At 32.6% G+C, this 25,456-nt stretch overlaps 1 protein-coding gene across 11 annotated transcripts in view; it reads right to left on the reverse strand.

Annotated features, from left to right (window-relative positions):
- Nucleotides 1–25,456, reverse strand: part of LRBA (LPS responsive beige-like anchor protein) — a 721,151-nt gene that overhangs the window by 183,090 nt on the left and 512,605 nt on the right. For all 11 annotated transcript variants that reach the window (XM_077846317.1, XM_077846318.1, XM_077846323.1 and 8 more), the window contains 2 exons: nt 6,372–6,489; nt 4,203–4,305 (listed from right to left, as the gene is read on the reverse strand). In XM_077846317.1, coding sequence (XP_077702443.1) covers nt 4,203–4,305; nt 6,372–6,489 — 221 coding nt within the window. The remainder of the gene's footprint in view (nt 1–4,202; nt 4,306–6,371; nt 6,490–25,456) is intronic.

Raw genomic sequence — 25,456 nt, forward strand, 5'->3', positions numbered from 1 at the left:
TTCTGGATATTTGACATCCAAAATGCTATCCGTATATTCTGAAAAGTTCTATTCATGATACACTAATGACTACAAATAACGTTTCAATGAACAATTAATGGTTAAATGATTTGAATTAGCCACAGATCCATGATACATGTTCTATTCATTAAAGTAAGCTGTCATTACAATGCCACCATAAAATCTAGGTTCCATAAATGCTGATTAATAATAGTAAGATTAATAACTTACTGACTTACTGATATAAAAAGAATTATAGTAACTGAGAAAGACATACAAAATTATATTCACATCTTTATCAATTTTAATAGGTCTCTTAAAGACAACACATTTGTACATTTTAAATTTAAATATTATGTCTATATACTCTTTATAACAGGGGAAAGAATGTGTCTATTTATGTGTCTATTCATGAGGGTGGGACATAGGTAAGAGAAACTATTATTTTTTTTATACAGCTTAATAATAGGAGACCAAGTTTTTTTGTGTTTTCTTAATGCAACATAAATAACAAAAGATGAATCTAATACTAAGTAACAGTGGAAAACAAGCGGTAGGATTAATTATTACATTCAGAGCCTAGAATCTCAGAGAAGTATGCTGTCACAGTTCTACCTACCACCAGGGACAAGTAACTATATTTTTTAAGTTCTATTTTCAAAGGTTTAATTTACATACTCTAAAATTTACCCATGTAAGTATACTATTCAATGATTTATTAATAAATTTCTAGAGTTGTGTGATTATCACCACTATGCACTTCAGAACATTTCATCACCACAAAAACTTGCCTTGTAGCTATTTACAGTTAATCCCCATTCCTATCCTCCACTCCAGGCAACTATCAATCTGCTTTCTGTCTCTATAAACTTGCCTCTTCTGGACATCTCAGATAAATGGAACCATACATCATGGAGTCTTCTGCATCAGGCTTCTTCATGAACCATAATGTTTTTGAGATTCATCAATGTGGCAGCATGTTATTAGTAATTAATTTTTTTTATTTCTGAATAGTATTCCAGTGTATGAATATAGAATATATCACATTTTTAAAGATTTTATTTATTTGAGAGAGAGAGAGAGAGACCATGCACACGTGAGAGAGAGGCACAAGTAGGGTGAAGGGCAGAGGGAGAAGCAGACCCCCCCACTGAGCAGGGAGCCCAATGTATGGTGCAATCCCAGGACTCCAGGATTATGATCAGTGTTGAGCTCCATGCTCAGCGGGGAGTCTGCTTGGGACTCTCCCCCCACCTCTGTCTCCCTCATATGCTCTTGCTCTCTCTCTAAAAACAATTACATAGATCTAAAAAAATAAAATAAAATCTGTTCACCAGTTGATGGATACTTAAATTCTTTCTGGTTTTTGATTATTATTATTATTATTCTAGCTTATATTACTATAAATATTCACGAACATGTCTTTGTATGAACATATGCTTTCATTTCTTTTGGGTAGAACCCTAAGGATGGAATTACTGGGTTGTAGGTTGTGTTTATCTTTAATTTCTTGAGAAACTGCCAAATTGGTTTCCATTCCAATAAGCAATATATGAGGTTCCAATTTCCCACATCTCTGCCAATACTTGCTATATTATATGTATTTTTTACTATAATCACCTAGCGAGTGTAAAATGGTCTCTTATTATAGTTTTAATGTATGTTGCTGAGCAACTTTTCATGGCTTATTACCCATTTATTTGTGTATCTTCTTTGGTAAAATAACTAGTCAAATCTTTTCTTCCTTCATTAATTGAGGTTTTTGTCTTAGTATTGAGTTGCAAGAGTCTTGCATGTATTCTGAATACAAGATCTTTATCAGATACATATGTACAAATATTTATTTCAGTCCAGGACTTCTCTTTTCATATACTTAATGGTATACTTTGTGATCCGATAAAGCCCAAGAGTTTTAAATTTTTATTAAATCCAATTTCTCAATTTTTTCTTTTATGGATTATGCTTTTGGTGTCACATCTCAGAACTTTTTACTCCAGGGTCATGAAGCTTTTCTCCCACACTTTGAATTTTTTTTTTTAATTTTAGCTCTTCAATATAGGTCTATGACACACTTTGAGCTAATTTTTTATGAATACTGTGTGGTAAGGACTGAAGTTCATTTTCTTGCATGTGACTATTGAAATGTCTCAGCATTATTTGTTAAAAAGGATTACCTTTTCCTCATTGAATTGTGTTAGCATATTTGTTGTAAACAACTGACCATAAATTTAAGGTTTATTTCTGTAGTCTCGATTTTGTTCCATTGATTTATAAGCCTATCCTTTTATAAATACATCTTGATTACTGAGGCTTTATAGTTAGCTCTGAAATCAGGTGGTGGGAGTCTTCTAGCTTCTTTTTCAACACCGTTTTGGCAATTCTCGATCTATTGAACTTCAGCTTCTCAGTATCTCCAAAAAAGTCTGCTAGATTTTGATAGGGATTGTATTGAATTTACAGTTCTGGGGAGAAGGGACATCTTAATCATACTGAATCTTCTGATCCATGAATATGGAATGTCTCCATTTAATTTAATTTAATTTAATTTTGGGCAGCCCAGGTGGCTCAGTGGCTTAGCGCTGCCTTCAGTCCAGGGTGTGATCCTCGAGACCTGGGATCGAGTCCCATGTCAGGCTACCTGCATGGAGCCTGCTTCTCCCTCTGCCTGTGTCTCTGCCTCTCTCTCTCTCTGTGTCTCTCATGAATAAATATATAAAATCTTTAAAAAAACATAATTTCTATCAGCCATATATAATAGTTTTCATTATACACATCTTACACTTCTTTTGTCACCTAGGAATGAAGACTTTTTTTTCCCCTTTCCAATCTGAATGCCTTTAATTTCTCCCTCCTCTTCCTTTCTTTCTGCACAGGCTGAAATCTCCAATACACTGTTGATAGAAATGGTGAGAATGGAGGACATTCTAGCCTTGCTTATTTTAGGGGAAGCATTCAGTCTTTCAACATTGTTTCCCAATTACTATATCTTTGTTTTGAACTCTTCCTATTCAACATTTCAGTCTGGACATCACTCAGGGGTTTTAATTTCAATACATCTCAAAATAAACTTCACATTTTCTGTCCATCCACCACATCTTCACAACCCTGACCCCAACTTTGGGGGGATAGATACACAATTTATCCCTTCTTCAGTGTTCCCAATCTCAGTAAATGTTATTTAGCAGCTTAAATTAAAATTTGGCAAGACATATTGGACACCTCCCTCTGTTACTATTCTTCATTATATAACTAACCTCCACGTCATACAAACTGTATGTCCTCCAAATTTCTAAACAAGGATGTCTCTCTGTAACTGAATTCTCAGCACCACATATCACCTGGATTTCCACAATAAATTCGTCTCTGAATTGACACCCTCTTCCCAAGATCACTAAGTTCCAATGATATTTGCCTTCCAACATTCCTTACAATACTGGAACCTCACTTATTTCAGGACTTTTGCATATGCTATTTCTGCTTTCAAAGGTAAGCTGATTCTGTTCACTCAAATCAAAACTTAGAAGTCAATATAGGGCGTCATTTCTGACCACATAATCCAAAGCATCTCATCTAATATTGTTAGTTTGCCTAGAAATGGTATTACTTCTTCATTAAATATTTGACACAATTTGCCAATGAAACCATTTGAACTAGGAATTTTCTCTGTCAGAAGACCTTTAACTACAAATTCAATTTCCTCTGTATAGGTATTAAGGTTACCTCTTGGATGGAAATCTGTCCATTTATTCTAATTTGTCTAAGTAGCACAAATTTGTTCATAATATAACCTTATTTTCCTTTTAATATCTGTAGGCTCTGTTGTGATGTCCCCTCTTTCATTCTTGATATTGGCAATCTGTGCCTTCTTTTCCTTCATAAGTCTTGTATATATACTTACTATGTTTATTAATCTTCTCAGAGAAACAACTTCATTGCATTGATTTTTCTGTATTGTTTTTCCTTTCATTTTTATTAATGCTCTGCCCTTAGGTTTATTACTTTCTTCTTTCAACCTACTTTGGATTACATTTGCTCCTCTTTTTCCAGTTTTTTTTCCAAATAGAAGTTTAGTTGACTCAAAACAATACTTTAATCATTTAATATGAAACATTAAATAGAAGTTCAAAATAAGAAAATTTTAAAAAGTAAGAAAAAATATTAATACAGAAAATTTTCCAAATTTTTCTCAAATAAAACCGTACCTGGTTTGAGGCAACCCAAAACTAGTTCCAATACCAACACGAGGTAGATAGTTAACTACTTTCTTTACTGTGGCAGGGTCTGGGAAGTTGAACATTACAGCAACTATGAAAAACAATTTTTAAAAGTTAGAACACAACATAATTTCCTTCTTAGAAAACTGACTTCTTGGTCTAAAAAAATATTTATTTTTAATTCAGGTATACAATTCCTGCCATATTATTTTTATTATAGTGCATACCAAGTTTTAGAATTAATATGCCAGAAGTGATACTCATTTTACAAATACCTTAGCCATAGACAGTATCTTATCTAAAAGCTGTAAGAAGTTCTAAAAACTGTTGTTGCATTAATGTGACATGAAGCTGAGATTATCTAGCTATAACTCTGAATTTACAAAATTGAATTTTAGTTAAACATGTATCTGTTTCTATAAATAAATATTTAAAGTTTTAACTTTATGTAGTTAACAATCTAACACCAAAAGACTATAGATATAAGTACTAAATTGTCATTCATATTTATTTCCAATGATGAACAGTTTAAAAATTATTCTTTTTATAATTTTTATGTTTATAATTTATATGTTCACATAATCCAGAACAATGTGTGACCTAATGGAAAACTTTTCCTCTATAGTTAATAATCAAATTTAAGTGTTTTCTAATCATCTCTATTTCAAAAATAATACATTTTGAGGATATCAAGAAACACACATCAATATACATAAACATATTCAGTACATGTTAATTTATTAGTCATTTATAAGTTTTTACCCTTCTTAAGAAATATAAAAATAAGAAAGTCGAAATTACGAGAGAGAACTTATATCAATGTGGACAGTCTTAAAATATTAATTAATTTCAGTATCATAACCTTTAAGAAAATGATTTTCTTCTCTACCCAGCTTAAAAAAATTCTTCAGTCCATAAAAGGTTATCAATTTGGTACTGACATTACCAACATGTCTCAGGTAAATAAGTACATGATCATTCACTAACCAACCAAAACATATTTGGAACTGTCATATACATATCCAACATACCTCCTTAATAAGCCATCCCTATATATCTATTTTTACATTGAATACAGGGGAAAAACAACAACAAAACTATCATAAGTTCATGGCAGATAACCAAGGCCATGAAGGAAAGGCAAAGGAAGAACACACATACAAAAGCAAGGAAGCATAAGAAATTTTATTTTATTTTATTATTTATTTATTTATTTTTTGCATAAGAATTTTTAAAGGAGGAAAATGAATGAGGATGAGCAAGTAATAAATATTGTAAACACTGTAACAAAACCCCTTTGGGATAGCAATAATGCAGGCTGAACCAAAGTGTAAAGCATTCACTTGATTATTTGCCTGGAAGAATAATGTGTGCATTATGAGAAAGAGTTTTGTGTAGGGGAGACCAAATAGGACACATGATTCCGTAAAGGGAAAATAATGTGTGTATGGAATATATGTTATTATGTGTAGATTTTCTTAAGTGACAATTTGTAGATTATAGAAAGAGACAATAAAACTTCAATCTACTTATGTATAAGGAGTATGTAGCATAAGTCACTAGGTTTTCTATATTCTCCACTCATGCTCACCAATGCTTTTACTGCAGGTTCACCTTGTCTCTCCTTCTTGTCTTAATGAATTTCACTAAGTTCCATTTTAAACCCACAAATTGAATTTTAGTTCTTTCAAGAATGATGTAATACAAAGTAACCAGGACACTTGAGTACCATTTTCTGATGGTCCCTTTATAAATGGCAATAGATTAGACAAAAGATTGAATAAATGTATGAATCATTTGATTACCCTCTCCCCTCTCTAAATGCATCCACCTTCCAGAAGGAGTTTAAGCATCAGAGCAATACTAAGAACATCAAAACTCCACAACAGATTAAATGGTTAGTTATTCACCATATCTCAAAAACCCTGCACTAATCTGTGATATGGCTAGAAAACTAAAATTACGACACATAATTCTTAGAAGGACCAAGTGGGGAAAAAAACCATGAAGATGCTTGTGGTTCAAAAAATGAGGTCAGTATGGCAGAGAGTAGACTACAAATTACTACCTAAATGGAAACAATATGATATGTTTGAAAATAAAATCTGAAAGAGGTGGAGGTTAGCTTTATAACAACATACTTTGGAGATATATTACCTCTGTTTGCCATAAAGATCTCCAGGGCTGTATTTTGCAAAAGATAACGACGAGAAAAGATTGATCGTATCTCTGTGAACAGCCATTTTCCGTGCAGCCCTTCTGTATATGCCAGGATCTAGTGATGAAAAAAATAGGCCCAAGTAAGTTACAACAGTTGAATTTTTTTGTGTTTTTCCCCCTGAATAAAACAGAAAAGACCCTATTAAGAAAATAATTTCTAAAAATTGAAAAAAGTTATTGAAATAATTTGGAGGGAGACTAAGAAAATAGATTGCAATTTATGGAAAGGAAGTTCAATGAAAAAGCAGAGTGAAATGATAAAACATCTGTTTATAAACATATTTTGGGCTTTTAAAAGCAGTGATGTAATCTATTGCTTTTCAGAAAACAAAAATTGCACTATTTAGTGATTAAGTTTTGAACCATATTACGGAAAGTAAAGTTTTAGATAAAAAAAAGACCATAAAAGAATGTCCTACATGTTTACAGATAAGACTACATATACAATTCAGTTTCATATAGAATGATTTCTTTTAAGATTTTGTTTATTTGAGAGACACTGAGACATATAGCTAGGAAGCACAAATGGGAAGGAGAGGGAGAAGCAGAGAAGCAGGCTCCCTGCTAAGCATGCTAGCTCCAGGACCTGGGATCATGACCTGAACCAAAGGCAGAGGCTTAACCCACTGAACCACCCAAGCACCCCCCATACAATACAGTTTTAATGTACTCAGAAACATTTTTATGTTATATGAAGTTTTCCTTTCTTTTTTTAAGTATACCTGAAACACAAGGTTACATTAGTTTTAGGTGTATAACTTAGCAAATTGACAAGTTTATACATGATGCTATGTTCACCATACGTGTAGCTACCATTTATCTTATTATATTGGTATTATATTATTGACTGTATTCCTCATGCCTTTATTCTCGTGATTTATTCATTCTATCATTGGAAGCCTGTATCTCCCACTCCTCTTCACCCATTTTGCCCAGTCCCCTACTTCCCTCTGGTAACCATCAGTTTGTTCTCTGTAATTTACATGACTCTTTTTATTTGTTTACTCATTTGTTTGTTTTCTGTTTTCTTTTTTCAGATTCCACTGCAGAAGTACCTTTTACATACTTTAAAGTATATATTTAAAGTAAATCCTAAGAGTTCTCATTACAAGGGGAAATTTTCCCCCCTTTTATCTTTTTTTTAAAAAAAATCAGATTTATATGAGATGGATTAATGTATTGAGGTAATCATTTCACAATATATGTAAATGAAACCATCATACTCTATGCCTTAAGCTTAGACAGTGATGTATGTCATTATTTTTTAATAAAATGAGAAAATTATATATATTCAAGTTCATAACTTTAAATTTTAATCAGACTTTTAAGGTCACTGTTAAGGCAACAGTCACTCATTCAGAAAGCACAAAGACTGACTGTATAAGAGGTTAAGTATCATTTTGTCAGCTAGGCTAAACACAAACCTGCAAATGAACTCAACGTAATCTCTCTATGGAGTAGGAGGTTGTCAGAGTAACTTGTTACAATTCTTGTCATCCCATGTGACAGACGCAATAGCTTAGAATGCTTTGCTAACTCAAAGTAATCCTGTCTTTAGTCCTAAGCCATTTTGTTGCTTTGTTATTCAAGTTTTGTTTTTTAAAAAGTTCATTTCAAAGCTTAATTATAAAGGTGTTAAAAGGAAAACCAGATGTGAAATTTTTTTTTTTTTCAGATGTGGAATTTCTTATGCTAGCACTTCACCTAATGTTAATTTAATAAAGAAAAAGAGATGTCTTTACTATCAAAACCTAATGAAAATTCCTGCAAGCAAACAATTAAGATCTATCTCTCAAAAGTACCACCATTAAAAAATACAAATAGAACGACATGTGATTATGATATTGCATGTAGGAACAAAGATGGGATAGAGGAAAAACTAATAAGAATTTATCCTATGAAAATTTTTTAATATTCATTTCCATTTTCTAAGATCTTAAATGCAAACAAATCCATATTACTCAATGTAAAGTGCAGTTTCTTTGGGAAAAAAGCAACCTTGTTTAATTCACTAAATATGTATTTAGATTTTTCTACGAATTCTATTTTTGGCACCAAAGGATCTAAAAACAAAAGAACAATCCAAGTCTCAGTGTTTTTTGAAAAACAAAACAAAAATTCTAAGAACCAAACAAACCTTCTGTTTTAAAACTGGTGATATAGAAATCTTTCATTCAGCGAATACCTGCATAAATAAGAACAGGAGAAGTGAACAGGAAAAGGGAGGACAAAACTACAGGTCTAATTCTCAAGATTTTTTGAAAGCTGAGTTTGCATGCACCTCCTTCTCTCACTATGACCAGTAGGTCCAAGCCTACAGAGTCAAAAGTGGCCTTCTACTTGGTTTCTTTCCTAATCTAACTTGTAGAGTCTACTATGACCAGAGGAGCCAAAGGGAGGGGGAAAAAAAAAAAACTATAATAGAATTTTTAAATATAAACCAGATCACATCACTTATTCATATAATAACCATTCAGTGGCATCCCACTACATGCATAATAAACACTGAAGCTCTTTATAATTGTTTATAAAGACTTAGATCTGAGACTCACTGATAAGCCCAACTCATTCTTCTTTGAGGCCTTTATACTTACTTTCTTGTCTGACTCGAATGTTCTTCCAAATCCTCACATGATTGGCTCACTCTCACATCATATTTTTGCTCTAATATCACTTCCTCAGAGAGGACACCAGATCTAAACCCCTAGGACTACCTCTTTCCACCCCAAACTCATCAGATTTCCTTCACAACACTTATGATTACCTGAAATTATAGTATCTCCTTGCTTGTCTATTGTCTCTATTTAGCACTAGAATGCTAGAATCTAAGTTCTACTAGAACAAAGACTTTTGGTATACTTGATTTCCATTTTCTAGAACATTGTCTGACACAAAGTAGATGTTTTTGAATGATTACATTAATCAATAAATGGCAACTTAAGCTCCACACATGGCCTGAATTAATTTTGTTTGTACCATACGATATTTTAACAAAGTATGCAGGTTTCTGGTTTCTCAGGAAAAACTATAGCATCTGTCACATCTAGATCTAACTGCCACATGGTAACAACTGACATACACTCACCATTTTGGCACAGTCTCCACTCATTCATTCATTTAGTATTATCTGTCCAGTTTCTGTTGGCATTTAAATTTGCCACCTTGGACTTATCAAGTAGAAGAGAATCCAATATACATTCAGTAATACTTATACTCTGGCAGCCTGGGTGGCTCAGGAGTTTAGCGCCGCCTTCAGTCCAGGGCCTGATCCTGCAGACCGGGGATCGAGTCCCACATTGGGCCCCCTGCGTGGAGCCTGCTTCTCCCTCTGCCTGTGTCTCTGCCTCTCTCTCTCTCTCTGTCTCTCATGAATAAATAAATAAAATCTTAAAAAAAAGTAATACTTATACTCCAATCTACCATTCAATTATTAGTAATCAAAATGAGAGCTAGGTAGATAAAACAGGTGATACAAAGTCCCTTGGGAAGTTAGTGACAGAGTCTAGCCTATTTGCAGATTCTCTAACCCAAAAGTACAGAGGTTATAATATATACACCACATTGTCACATTTCTAAAAAGGGGCTTAAATATTTGTTAAACTACAACTCAACTTGCCAGAATTTTAATCAACTACATTTGTCTTCCTGTACTTGGTTATAGGTGTAAGAAGGAAATCAAAGAAAACAAATAACAAAGGCTCCTCTAAGGTCTGTGATACACTAAAAATATCACACACTAATCTCAAAATTCTACCTTTATATAAACCTATATTATATAAAGTCACATAATAAGACCTGTTGCTCATAAAGGTGACTTCAATCATTTTAAGATCATGGCCATGCAACTAAACATTGTTATATTTAAAGATACTTCAATTATTAATAAAAAAAAGTATACTAAAATATTATAAGATTTTTAATGCACTAAAAGCTTTCCAATTAATTAAAAATTCAACTTATATCCCATTCCTTTAAACAGTGTAGTTATTAAAACATCTACTTGAAGTGGTAGATTTCTTTAAAATGTTTTATTACCAAAGCATACTCACAACCACAGAAAACAGCATAAGTCCCATGTACCCATTACTCAACCATATAAAATCCTAACATTTTACCATATTATTGCATATATTTAAAAAAATTAACAAAGCATTTTAGTGTTGCAATTCCCATGTATAATTCTTCCTAATCCCATTTTCCTCCTTATCAGAGCCAACCACTATTCTTGTTTTAAGCTTTATCATTCTTATTCAGTTCTTGTACTAATAGTACATATACATCCATAAATAATATCCAGTGTTGTTCTGTATGTTTTCAAATCTGATATAAATCAGGTATCATACTCAATGTATGAAAGTAGTTTGCTTTCAAAATTAAATATAATCAGGTCTAGGGTGTTAAAACTCAGAGAAACAGGAGGAGAGACAGACAAAATTATTTAAAATTGCCATAAGTATCAAAAATTAAAATCACATACAAAAAACTAGCCTGATTTAGAATTAACAAATGAAATTCTATACTTACGGTCAAGATAGCTGGGTTTAAAATGGAAACAAAAAATCTTTTAACTAACAGAATCAGTAGTTGAAATTGATATAATAACATTTCTTTAAGGTATTCATTAGGAAAAGGTGTCAGTACTGAAATGCAGCTGAGGCCTAGCTAAACAAGAGGTTTATTTCCTATTGGAATAGTATATTCCTGGTCCGAGGCTTCACTTCAAAGTCTCTAGAGTTCAATTAAAACTGGATTAGGTAGAAGCAGACCCTTCTTGGGGACTTTCTGTTCACTGAAACTCTACATACACTGACAGCACCCTAGACAGAGGTCTAGCCCTCCAATGAATCAGTTACTATGGAAACCGTATCATTACCATTGCTCTGCAGTTATGACCCCAAGTCTAGAATAGCTTGAAAGCTTAAGCCCACGGCACTCTTTGAATGTTTACCACCTTGTTTTAATATGGTTAATATTATTAATAGTAAAAGTAAATTCAAATTTTTATAATTTGTCCAACAAAGATGGTTATTAGTTAAATGTTGAGGTAAGAGTTAGGAAAGAAAGAAAATCAGTATTTAATTTTAAATACACACATACACACCAAGTGTATATAACATTTCTTTACATCAAAAACACCAAACATATCTTCTTTAAAATTTTTATCTGAAAATTGTGCCTTCTGAAAGGGATATATAATTTTTCCAAAATAATACACACAATGCTTTCTTCTATCTTTCAAATAATATACTGTGAATACATATAAAAACTTCTTCACCCTGTTGCATTTATTGGCTTGAAAGCACATGATTTTTTTCACTTTCATTTTAATAATTCATTTTGAAAAGCATATGGACTTATCCAAATAAAACTTTCTTTTGTTTGCTCATCTTCTGAGAGAACAGAAAGAGAAATATGTTTATGGCCCAAGTACATAATGCTTTTATTGAATATCAGGCTTTAAAATTTTTTTTAAATAGCCTCTAAAAAGAGGGTCGTATCTGCTTCATTTAAGTAATGAAAAAAGGTTTTGTTTTCAAAAAAACCATACAAACTACCTTCACTAAAGTGTTTTTAAAAAATTTTTAAGGGAAAAATATTAGAAAGTGATAAAATATTTTACCTCAAAAATAAGAAATAGGTGTTTGCATATAAAAATCAGTAAAAGGTTTTTTAAAATACTATTCTTTCTTCATGTTAAAGACTAATGTTGTATACAATAGTCCCACATATTTGTCAATTTTTGGAAAGGTTTTGCTCTTTGAGACAATTCCAGATTGATTTCTGAAGAATTTGATAATAAAAGTAAAATTGGATAATATATAGTACCAAGAGTATTTACAATTCTGTAACAAAACTAATTATAAAATATATAGGATATATTTAACATCAAGAAAAATGCTCCAAACTTAATACACAAAATATAAGCTAATCATGCCATCAACTAAGCAATGATACCAGTGGAAGGAAAGTAGAGAAAACATTCATATCCCATTGTCATGAAAAATGATTATAAATTAGTCACAAAGATTATATCTTAATATGAGAAAATAGTAAATATTTGAAATATATTTAAAATGAAAACACATGGAAAATAATTCTAATAGCAACTTATCACTAGATATATTTACAAGCATGTTTTATTTATAATACCTGCAATGTTAAAAAACTAGTTGAAAGTAATTATGATCAAGTATTTTAAAGTTATACCACTATTACTAACTTAGTTTTTGCATTTTGCTGCATATAATTTTCTCTGAAATTTGATAGCAAAGCGTAGTACTTATGAGTTTATTCAGGAACTCAGAATTTATTCTAATAATACTGAATTCTGGTTGGCTTATGGATTTATTACTTCATCACCTACCATGTAACTTTTATGTTTTCAAATATATACTCTTAAAGTAAAACTTAGAGATCTTTTTTTGAAATTAAAACATAGACATATAGTTGACTCTGGTGCAAACTTTATGACAGTAATTTTGTTTTAAAATATTATCCATGAGTAGGTAGAATGTCTCCAAACGTTGAAAAGAACAGAATGATAACAAAAATGTGAAAGTCATGAATATGAAATAAAATTATATTTTAAATTAATTATGAATTATTTAATTTTTTCCTTCTATATATTAAATTTCCTCCTTCTGCTTACTAGGTACTATAATGTAGTACAGTATTCTCCTTAGCATTTTCATGGGTGACAAATTCAATTAAACATATTCATTACTCTAATGTTCTACTTGGCAGTGTAGTCAGTATGAAAAATTTAAAATATATAAATAAAATGCTACGTGACCTCTGTATTGATTGGGCTAAAATGGTTTTAGCCTGGGTGTGGATGATGGGGCAGCTGGGAGGGGCAAGAGGGGAGCACACAAACACATACACTCTTATGTTTTCTCTTCCAATTACTGAGGGAGATGATAAAACCACAGCAAATGATGTATCAGCTCATTTTATCTTATCGCTTTGGGGCTAGGTGACAATGAAGTTCATATTTCACTGGCTCCCATTGAAGATTGTGAAAATTACTTGCCCTCATGACCTGAAATTTCACTAGAAGACAGAAATTTCTCTTCTGCAAAGTAATGCAATTTTTCAGATGTCAACCTTTAGCCCAGCTTTAAAAATTAATTTCATTTATATTAACCAATGATATTGATATTTTCACAGCACGCCCTTTGATACATGAAGCACTGACTGGCAAATTGATGTTGCTTTAGATGGGTAAAACTATTTTATTTTAAGCTGCTATGGCAGACAGATTTATAGCAAACTGAAATTCCCATTTCATAATTTAATATTTGTGCTAGAGTGATGCACTTTTAAGCCCCTGGCCTGTAAATAATTCAGACTCTTTAGTTGGTTCTGTTTTATTTTCAATATAATTCAGCTTAAAAAATAATTTGCATTCTAAATGATGTATCATAAAAGCCATCTTTTATTGAACATTTAATATGTATCTTAATGAGTCATAATAAAATGTGTTAATGTAGAAATAGAACAAAAGAAGGTATTTATACATCATCCAACTAATTTTTAATTTAGTTTTTTTAATTTAAATACATCTGCAAAAATAAATAAAAAATAAAAAATAAATACATCTGCATCTGATTATTCTTCAAAGAATCCAAAATATATCACAAAAGAATATTAAGGAACATGAATGTACCTTATTTTATTTTTCACAGCAGCATGTGAGGTAAAGAGCTAGGTATTACATTTTCAGGAAAGGAGTAGAATAAACTTAGATAACTACCTGGGGATTAAAAATAGAGCTCTTTAGGTTTAGAGGTATCTTTTAAATACAAACATAATAAAAACAAAGCCACAGTGTCAATTTTAGCATGAAGAGGGTGTGAAAGTATTCCATCTGATTTTAGTATTAGAGAAGTTACTTTGCACTATACGCAAAAAAGAAAAACTTTAACACTTTGGAGTAGTAAAGGTGTTATTAAAAGATAGTCTGGAATCTTAGCAAGTTTATTACCATTATTTCATAGAGTTTTGCCTAATTCAAATAATCTCTTGAGAAGACAATCATTACCACCAATATCTCTTTATTTTATTAATAAGGTGAGCTAAACATAAGTATGCATAAATTTATGCTTAATCTATACTCTCATAATTAGAAAAAGGCCAAAACGACATTTCCCTAATTTAGCTATTTTCTTTCTTCTTTCTTTCTTTCTTTCTTTCTTTCTTTCTTCCTCCCTCCCTCCCTCCCTCCCTCCCTCCCTCCCTCCCTCCCTCCCTCTCTCTCTCTCTCTCTCTCTCTCTCTTTCTTTCTTTCTTTCTTTCTTTCTTTCTTTCTTTCTTTCTTTCTTTCTTTCTTATAGACAGAGAGAGAGAGAGAGGCAGAGACACAGGCAGAGGGAGAAGCAGGCTCCATGCTGGGAGCCCGACGTGGGACTCGATCCCGGGACTCCAGGATCGCGCCCTGGGCCAAAGGCAGGCGCCAAACCGCTGAGCCACCCAGGGATCCCCTAATTTAGCTATTTTCTCTCTAAAATTATTCTTAACACCTTCTCTGGCCAACCTTCTATCCTCAAAATCCCTCTGCCCCTCCCCCTGCTCTCTCTTTTTAAAAACACTTTAGTTTTTCCTGACATCAATGATTGGGGAAGAAAGAAATATAAATTATACTTTATGATTTTTCCATTTTGATTGGGAAAATTCTTAGTAACATCTCAAAAACTTGTGAGAATAACATGCTATTGTCACTAAATTCAAGCCATATAGTATTTTTTCTTATTATTCCACAAATGGACCTTAAAGTCAGGAGCTTTCTGTGCCTAAGCAAAAAGTTAAATTTCAATCAGGACTAATAAAAAAAAAAAAACCACCTAATTTTAAATATATTGGAATGTTATATAATAAATACTTTTAAAACAATCAAAAGACACAAACTGTAATTCTTCTCAATGCCAATTCTTATTTTATAAACTCAAACTCAATCTCAAATTCATATCAAAAGATACTATATATATATACATATATATATATATGTATGTATATATATATCTCAATTAAATCTTCATGTTATAAGTAGTATCAGCCTGTAGCTAGACTATTTATCTTTTTGTAGCAGGTACAACATGATTTAGTGGTTAAAAGTTTCTCTGGTGAGTAATCCATTTCAACTAATTAAACGGAAAACCTTTGCTTACCTTCAAGAAATTTGCTTTTGTTCTTCAAACAGAAAAGAAGAGAGATAAAATGCAAAATGGAAAAGAAAATTTACAAAGAATTTCATGTTAATAGTCTTAAACTCCTAGGATACTATTTTCCAAATTAGAGGGAAATACTTTTCTATTTTATTTTACATAAATATAAACGCCTTTCTATAGGCATACATACATATATAGACTTTCTTCCTCCTATTAATCACTCAGTTTGTTTAGCTGGAGTCACTTATAAATTAGTACAGGCTTCTATTTATTCCATAATAGAGCATAAAACTGAATATCATGCTTGTATTTAGCTTCATTTATAGTCTTCCAAAAAGCAATTTTCTTAAAGAAACCTAGTGTATTACAAAGAATTTAACAAATACAATTTAAATGAGATTTGGTTAACCTGATTCCACTGTATAACTCCATGACATTGCATAACCTCCCTAGACTGGAGTTGTTACTTGATAGGAGTTCTTTGAGGCTAGGCCATTGGTCTTAGTCACCCTTCTATTCTATGCATAACACCTATCACAGTGCCAGGAACACAGAAGACATTCACTATTGGATAGAGGGCCACCCCAACCTCGCAAACTATATACAAGATTCTAGGATACATGACCACAAACACACCAGAAAGTAAAAAGGGGTAAAAATATGAAATGCAAAACTACAACACAGCATTTTTTAAAAATCAAATTCAAGGGTCAGGGTAAGGGTACTTTAACTTCCAACCAAGATAAAGCAATAGAGCCTGGATTTACCCTTATACACAAATATTATTTAAAACAGATGTATGGAAAAAAATTATTTTCAAGACTGTAAACATCAAGAATGAAAGACAATGATCCTTGAGAGACCAAAAAAAAAAAAAAAAAGTGGTGACACAAACTATTGCCCCAGCTCACTGTCTTGAGAAATTTTTAGGCTCCAGAGCAACAGAAGTAACGTAGTTAGAACACTAAAGTCTCTTGAGGTAAAGAAAACAGGCTGGAGAACAGTGAGATTGAGACAGCTAAATTCACAGAGCACAGCAGCAGAATGGAAAGTGATAGAAAGTAACAGAGCTCCCGGATGATCTGTAGCCTTTAGCTGAATACTCATCAACCCATGTATTTAAAAAAACAACCTGAGGCTAGTAAAAAAAATCATTCTTCCAATTTACAAGGAACAATACCCAGAGCTCAAATGCCAAAGCAAAGCAAAAACAAAACAAAACCAAAAAGAAAAGTCTCATAATTCATGGAGCAGTGTTTAAAGTACTAAGAATGGTTATGCCTCTCCAGTGGGAAATAATTAGCCCTAAACTAAATGTTGCTCTGGTCCTACCTACAAACTTTTTTTTAAGATTTTATTTATTTATTTGTTTATTTGCAAGAGAAAGCTCACAAGTGGGGGGAGAGGCAGGGCAAGGAGAGGGAATCTCCAGCAGACTGTGCTGAGCACATCTCTAGAACCTGAGATCAAGAACTGAGCCAAAACCAAGATCTGGATGTGTAACCCACTGAGCCACCCAGATGCCCCCTACCTGACAAACTTGAAAAGGAAGATCCAAATGCATCAATTTATTTCTAAGTAATTTAGCTGGATCACCAAACAATGCATTAAAATATATATAGACTAGAACACAACAGGGTAAAATTTACCACAGCTGGTATTTAATTCAAAATTACCAGACCTAAAAAAAAATCTGGAAACTATGACCAATAATGAAGAGAAATTAATTAACTAGAACTGACCCAGAAATGAACAGATGACAGAAGTTGAGAAAAGGACACCAAATCAGATAAAACAGATTTTAGAGCAAAAATTATTAACTATAGATAGGATCACTTCATAATGCTAACAGATCATTTCACTGAGGGCTATATCCATCCCGACTGTTTAGGAACTGAGTAACAGTGCACTGAAACACATGGAGCAAAAATGAGAAGAGCATAAACCCACAATGTTAACAGATTCCAATATTCCTTCTCAATAACTGATAAATAGATGGAAAACCAATAAGGATAAAGAAGACATGAAAAAGATGATTGACTGTGACCTAATTGACATTTATAGAACATTCCATCCAGCAACAGTGGAATATAAGTTTACAAAAACAGAGCATATTTTTGGTCAAGAAACCAAGCTACAACAAATTTAGGGGATTCATATCATATAAAGTATATTCTCTGACTACAATGGAATTAAATTAGAAATCAATAACAGATATCTAAAAAATTCCCCAGACTTGAAAACTAAAGATTATATTTCTGAATAATTCATTGGTCTAAGAGGTAACAAAAAAGAAATTAAAAATCATTTTGAATTGAATACAAATGAAGACACAACACGCAAGTATTTGTGGACTGCAACTAAAGCAGTGCTTAGAGGGAAATTTCTAGCACAAAACATATTTATTAATGGTAAAACAAAAGGCAAAACCGAACAAAAAATAACAGGTCCCATATGAGTGATTCAGCTTCCATCTTAGAAAACCAGAAAAATAGCAAATTAAATGCAAAGTAAGCAAAAGACGCAAAAATCAAAGTGAAAAATCAATGAAACAGTAAACAGAAAAGAATCCAATGCAACTAAAACTTTGTTCTTTGAAAAGATCAATTATAATTTATACACTTCTGACCAGACTAGTCAGGCAGAAAGAGAAAAAACACCAATTACCAATATCAGTAATGATATCATGAAATCAATATCAGGAGAGATGAAACATCAGTACAGATTATGTAGGCATTAGAGGAATAATAAGGAAATATTATATTCAGCTTAATACCACTAAACTGGACAATTTTTATCAATGAACAGGTTTCCTGAAAGACACAAACTCCCAAAGCCCCCTCAAGAAGAAACAGACAAGATGAATAGCACTGTATCTATTAAAGAAATAGAACCACAGTTTAAATCTTCCTATAAACCAAATACTAAGCACAGATAGCTCCACTGGTAAATTCTAGCAAATATTTAAGAAAGAAATAGTATCAAATCTATACAAACTCTCCTAGAGAGAAGGGAATAATTGCCAACCTATTCCATGATGCCAGCATTACCATTTATTAAAACCAGACCATTTCACATGAAAACTAATTCTGCATCTCTCACTCCTTGTTATTCAAAACTGAGTAAGAGAGAGAGAGCTCTAGGCTTGCTAAAGGAGTGAGCTTTGCGTCTCAGCTCTTAGTAAGGTAAGGTCATTTAATAGAGCCATGATCAAGGTTAGCAAAGTTTATTGTTTCCAGAGAGAATGGTTAAAATGACCTCTCATAAGTACTAAAAAACTGGGAATTTATTATTGGTTTGCTTTACAGGGAACTTACTATAAGATAAAAGTGGATGCTTCTCTAGGAATTGAAAAACAAAGCCTATGAAGTATCATTGCCCTGTGATGAGTTATTAGCACCTAAAAGAAGTATGTTTCCTAACATCTCAACAAAAATATTCTGAATTATATGTAATATGAATTTGCTACATTATCTAAGAATACTAAATTCTGTTCTAGAAGACAAGAAAACAAATGGGATAGATGAAAACCAAAAGAAATAATAACCATAAAGATGGTAACTTATGAATAAAATTCATAGGCTATGTTAAGTGGAGATAATGAGTATAGAAGCTTCTGAGAGACAGAATTCAAACATTCAGAATTGAAAAGGGGTGAAATATGTAATTTTTTTAAAATTTTTTTTTCAATTTTCATTTATTTATGATAGAGAGAGAGAGAGAGGCAGAGACATAGGCAGAGGGATAAGCAGGCTCCATGCACCGGGATGCCCGATGTGGGATTCGATCCCGGGTCTCCAGGATCACGCCCTGGGCCAAAGGCAGGCGCCAAACCGCTGCGCCACCCAGGGATCCCTGTACAGTAATTTTAAAGTCAGAAATCTATTAAGGCCTGTTAAAGACAGAATATACGGAAGTATGATGCAATAAAAAAGTATGGTGTTTTTTTCAGATAGAGATAGAAAGACCAAGTCATAAGATATAATCATGCCAACTCTGCTCTGGGTTGCTGATTTTTTTGTAGGTCTTGAAAGTGAGCAATAATTACTCTTTTGTTCCAGACACTCTTTTCAAGAACATTTGTACAACAGCCTTGGAAGAGACAGTGTCTCACTTTGGAGCACCAGGGCAGGTTTGTTTACTGTCTAGTATAATAAAAAAAAAAAAAATGATGTCCTTTGGGACAAGGGCCAAATCTTACTAACCATCATAAACATTTTTGGTTTCTAAACATTAAGGATGCTCAACTGAAATGTAAACTCATTGGGTACACAGTATCTACCTGGGTCTCTTGTGTTAGTTTGCTCAGACTGCCACAACAAAGTATCATAGATTGGGTGGCTTAAACCACAGAAATATATTTCTTACAGTTGTGAAGAATAGGGGGTCCCAGGTCAAGGTGTCAGCATAATGGGTTCCTGGTGAGAGGCCTCTACCTGGCCTGAGATGGCTGCCATTCACATTATTTTCACATGGTAGAGAGAAAGAGGGAGGAAGAAAGGGGGGGGGGGGTCACTTGTTCTCCTCCTCTTCTTATAAAGCCAAAGTTCTATTGGATTAGGTGCTAACTTTATGAATTATCTCCTAAAGGCCCTATATCTCCAGTTACAGTCACAACTGGGGTTAGAGTTTCAACATATGATTGAGGGGAGAAGAGGGGAAGCATAATTCAGTCCATAGCACCATCCACATCACTTCATGGAACTGGAGGACAGACATATAGGGCAATTCACTCATTTAGATGCTTATTCTGTTTGTTGTGTTATATGAAAATCCTTTGTCTCTGACCCAGGAAACTCATGTCTTCTACTAGTAGCATCCATGAAATTTTCGTTGAAAAAAATTTGTTAGTTTACAAGTAGGGTAAAATTTCAGACCTCTCACAGTTCTTGATACTCTGGATGACAACTAAGTCAGGCTTAAACTTGCCATGCGTTGACCAATTTCAATATGCCCAATTGTCATACCCAATAAAGTCTGATTCTGGCCCCTGTGGGCTTTATCACACAAGAAATTCAGATAAAACCATAACTATTCAGCAGGATAATTGATTATCTATAGCTGTGCAAGGTATACTTGCTGCTTTCTCTCTCCAATAGAGCAACTGTGTTTCATTGGCCTTTCCATCTGTGGATTCCCTTGCTCAATACTGGTACTCATAGTACTATCAACCGGGAAGGCTGAGGAGGCAGTAAAAAAAGACAGAACATGTAAATGTTGTATAACTAGGATTAAGATACTCTGCCTGCTTGCATTCTATCCTAAGTACATTAATTCATCCCATCTCACTTCCCTTTTTTTCTCAGTGTGTGTTTTAAATTGATTTAATAAGCCACGTGATCCAAGAATCTTAATTTAATCTGTGAGTCACTCTGTTCTGTGATCTCTGGCATGATATCCTTGATAGTATAAATGGAAGCTACCACTGTAGCAAGGTAACTTCTCACAGAACAGGTTTGCAGTTGACCTTTACCTAACCTTATTCTAGACTATATTATTCTAGACTATTATTCTAGACTATAGGGGAAAAAATAGGGAACTCCATAATTCATCCAGTCAGCACAATTTTAATCCTGAAATGTAACAAAAGAGAGACTATGAAAAAGGAAAAATGAAGAGCAACTACATTATGGAATAAAGATACAGAACTTATAAATAATCCAGAAGTAAATAAAATGCAGTAACATATTATAAAAAATAATATTAGCAAGGATCGGATAATTTAATAGATTCCAAGAGTGAGAAAATCTACAACATAATCATTATACTGACAAAATCAACAAATTAAAAGGGAAACATTATATAATGATTTAATAGAAGCTGAAAAGGCATCTAATTCAGAAAGCATTCCTAAAGAAAGAATTCTAGCAAAATAGAAAAGGAAAAAAATCAAAGGAGTTTTAACAGACCCAAACAACAAATATTACCTTTTTGAGCTGGGGCCAAACCTGTAAACTCTAGACTCAACAAAAGTATCTATTTCATATGCTTGTTTGGAAAATGATTAATATATATATAGCCGGCAAAACAGTGCCTACCACATAAATATTTGTTAGCAATTATTATCATAATAACATTTATCACTAGTCACATGGCATAATTTGTAAAAATTAAAATACAATAAAATTTAAAAGCTGGTATAAACACTGAAAGGAAGAGATAAACCTGTTAACATATCAAAAATATTCTAAATAAAATTAGAAAAATAAATATTTAAAATAAATATGGAAATACTGATATCTGTCCTCTGTCTTTGCAACTGGCACTTATAGAAACTACAAAAGATAGTGCATTCATAATAGCAAGAAAAACTTTCAACACTTAAAAAATAATTTTAACAAGAAAGGTAGAGAGGAATAAGACAAAATATATAAAGTATGAAAGGAACAAAAATTACAATATAAAACCAAAAAGAATGTTTTTGATAGGAAGATTTATCATTAAAATGAAAATTTACTAAAAACCAATATATAAGGTTTAATGTTTTTATCATCAGAATGGCAATGGAGCTTTTTTTTGAAGACTAATAAAATAATTTAAAGTTTATATAACAATATAAATCAGAAAATAGCAAATAAAAAAATGAGAATAGACTACTAACAGGGAGTACACCACACCTTAAACACTATGCAGATACAATAAAGACTTAATACATATCTTTGAAGAACATTAGACTAAGTCTGATATCTCCTACTTCATTTTTTTTTTAAGTGTCAGTTGTGACATACAAAGCTGACAGCACAGCTTTATGTGGTATGATAGCTGGTCAGTAAATCATTAGGTTGGATGGTGAGTTGCACATAGTCACTTCTCAGTTGTTCTTCCTATGCCTGAATATATTGTCTAGAAGTCAAGATAACTGGAAACCAAGATTTATTTTTATTTTTTAATTTAAAATCAATCTAGTTAACATATACTGTGTCACTAGTTTCAGATGTAGAGCTTAGTGATTCTTCAGTTGCAATATACCACACAGTGCTCATTACATCAATTGCCCTCCCTAATGCTCATCATCCAATTACCCCATTTCCCCATCCACCTCTCCTCTAGCAACCCTGAGTTTCTTATGGTTAAGAGTCTCTTAAGGTTTGTCTCCTTCTCTGATTTCATCTTATTCTATTTTTCCTTTCTTTCCCTTATGCTCATCTTTTTTATTTCTTAAATTCTACATATGAGTGAAATCATCTGATGTTTCTTTCTCTGATTGACTTATTTAGCTTAGCATATTACCCTCTAGTTCCATCCACATTGTTGTAATGGCAAGATTTCATTATTTTTGATGGCTGAGTAATATTTCATTGTGTGTATATATATATCACACCTTCCTTATCCATTCATCTGTCAACGGGCTTCTGGGCTCTTTCCATAGTTTGGCTATCTTGGACATTGCTGCTATAAACACTGGGGTGCATGTGGCCTTCGAATCACTGTTTATATCCCTTAGATAAATACCTAGTAGTGCAATTGCTGGGTGGTAGGATAGGTCTATTTTTAACTTTTTGAGGAACCACACACCGTTTTTCAGAGTGACTATATCAGTTTGCATTCTCACCAACAGTGTTAGAAGATTCCCTTTTCTACACATCCTCATCAATATCTGTTGTTTCCTGAGTTGCTGATTTTAGCCATTCTGACTGGTGTGAGGTGTATCTCATTGTGGTTTTGTGGAAATCAGGATTTAAAAGACATAATTAGGGGAAGGGAGTAGGAGTGGATAGAATAGGTGAAGAAGATTAAGAGGTACGAACTTCCAGTATTAAATAAGTCACAAGAATGAAAAGTACAGCATAGGTAATATAGTCAATAATATTATAATAACTATGTATGGTGACAGTAACTACATTTAGCATGGTGAGCAGTGTAATGTGAAGAACTGTTGAATCACTAAGCTGTATAACTGAATATAACATTATACATCAACTATACTTCAAAAAAATATTTATACCTTGACCTTTATACAATATAATACTAAGTAATGGTAAAAGATATGATTAATAAATTCAAGTGGCAAAAGACAGATTTGGAAAAAACTACTTTATAATATACAAAATGTTTCTAAAATATACAGTGAACATTTATAAATTTACAAGACAACAATAAAGAAGTAAACAGAAAATGTAAAAATTTTTAAAGGAATTTCATAGAATGGATTCCAGTGTCCAACATTTTTTAAATATTTAAATTTATTAACACTAATGAAAAACTCAATAAAAGAGGAATGAGGTATTTTATACTCAAGAGACTAGCAGGAATTTAAAAGAACTCTAACACATTTTGTTGAAAAGAATGCAGAGAAAAGTTTTTGGTGAAAACATGAAATCTAAAACCCTTTGGAAATTAATCTTACACCATAATGAAGCAGCAGAAAGAGAAATTAAGAAAACAATCCCATTAACAATTGCACCAAAAATAGTAAGATACCCAAGGAATCAATTTAACCAAAGAAGTGAAAGACCTATATTCCAAAAATTATATAACACTGATTAAATTGAAGATGGCACTAAGAAATAGAAAAACAGGAAGGGAATGGAGTGGGAAAAATTAGAGAGGAAGACCAACCATGAGAGACTCCTAACTCTGGGAAACAAATAAAGGGTTGTGTGGGGGAATGGGATAACTAGGTGACAGGCACTGAGGAGGGCACTTGATGGGATGAGCACTGGGTATTATACCATATGTTGGCAGATTGAATTTAAATTAATAAAAAATAAATAAAATAACTTACAGAAGAAAAAAAGAGAAAAACATTCCATGCTTATGGATTGGAAGAACAAATATTATCAAAATGTCTATACTACCCAAAGCAATCTACGCATTTAATGCAATTTCTATCAAAATACCAACAGCATTTTTGACAGAGTTGGAACAAAAAATCCTAAATCTTGTATGGAACCACAAAAGACCCTGAACAGCCAAAGCAACCTTGAAAGAGAAAAACAAAGCTGGAGATATCATAATTTCAGACTTCAAGTTTTATTACAAAGCTATAGTAATCAAAACAGTATGGTACTGGCAGAAAAAGAGACACATAGATCAACAGAACAGAATAGAAATCCCAGGAATAAATCCATAATTATGTGGTCAATTCATCTTTGACAAAGTAGGAAAGACTATCCAATTGGAAAAAGACAATTTCTTCAACAAATTGTGTTGGGAAAACTGGACAACACAAGCAAAAGAATGAAATTAGACTACTTTCTTATACCATACACAAAAATTAATTCAAAATGAATTAAAGACTTAAACACGAGACCTGAAAACGTAATGTTTCTAACCATAATGTTTTTTTTTCTAGATGTGTCCCCTTGATGCAAGGGAAACAAAAGCAAAAATAAACTATCAAAAAAGCTTTGCACAGCAAACAATCAACAAAAAGGGCAAACTACGGAATAGGAGAAGATATTGGCAAATGACATATCCAATAAATGGTTAATATCCAAAATATACAAAAAATTCATAAAACTCAACACTCCTAAAACAAATAATCAAATTTAAAAATGGGTAGAAAACACGAACAGTCATTTTTCCACTGAAGACATATGGAACACAGACACATATGGAAGGAACATATGGCCAACAGACACATGAAAAGAGGCTCAACATCACTGAACATCAGGTAAATGCAAATTAAAACTACAATGAGCTATCACCTCTTACCTGTCAGAATGGCTAAAAAAAAAAAAAAAGAAAAGAAAAGAAAAGAAAAAAAAAAGAAACAAGTATTGGTGGGGATGTGAAGAAAAAGAAACTCTCATGCACTGTTGGTGAGAATGCAAACTAGTACAGCCACTGTGGAAAGCAACATGAGACTCCTCAAAAACTTAAACACAGAACTACCCATGATTAAAAAAATCA

Source organism: Canis aureus, chromosome 13, assembly GCF_053574225.1.
Source record: "Canis aureus isolate CA01 chromosome 13, VMU_Caureus_v.1.0, whole genome shotgun sequence".
NCBI lineage: Eukaryota > Metazoa > Chordata > Mammalia > Carnivora > Canidae > Canis > Canis aureus.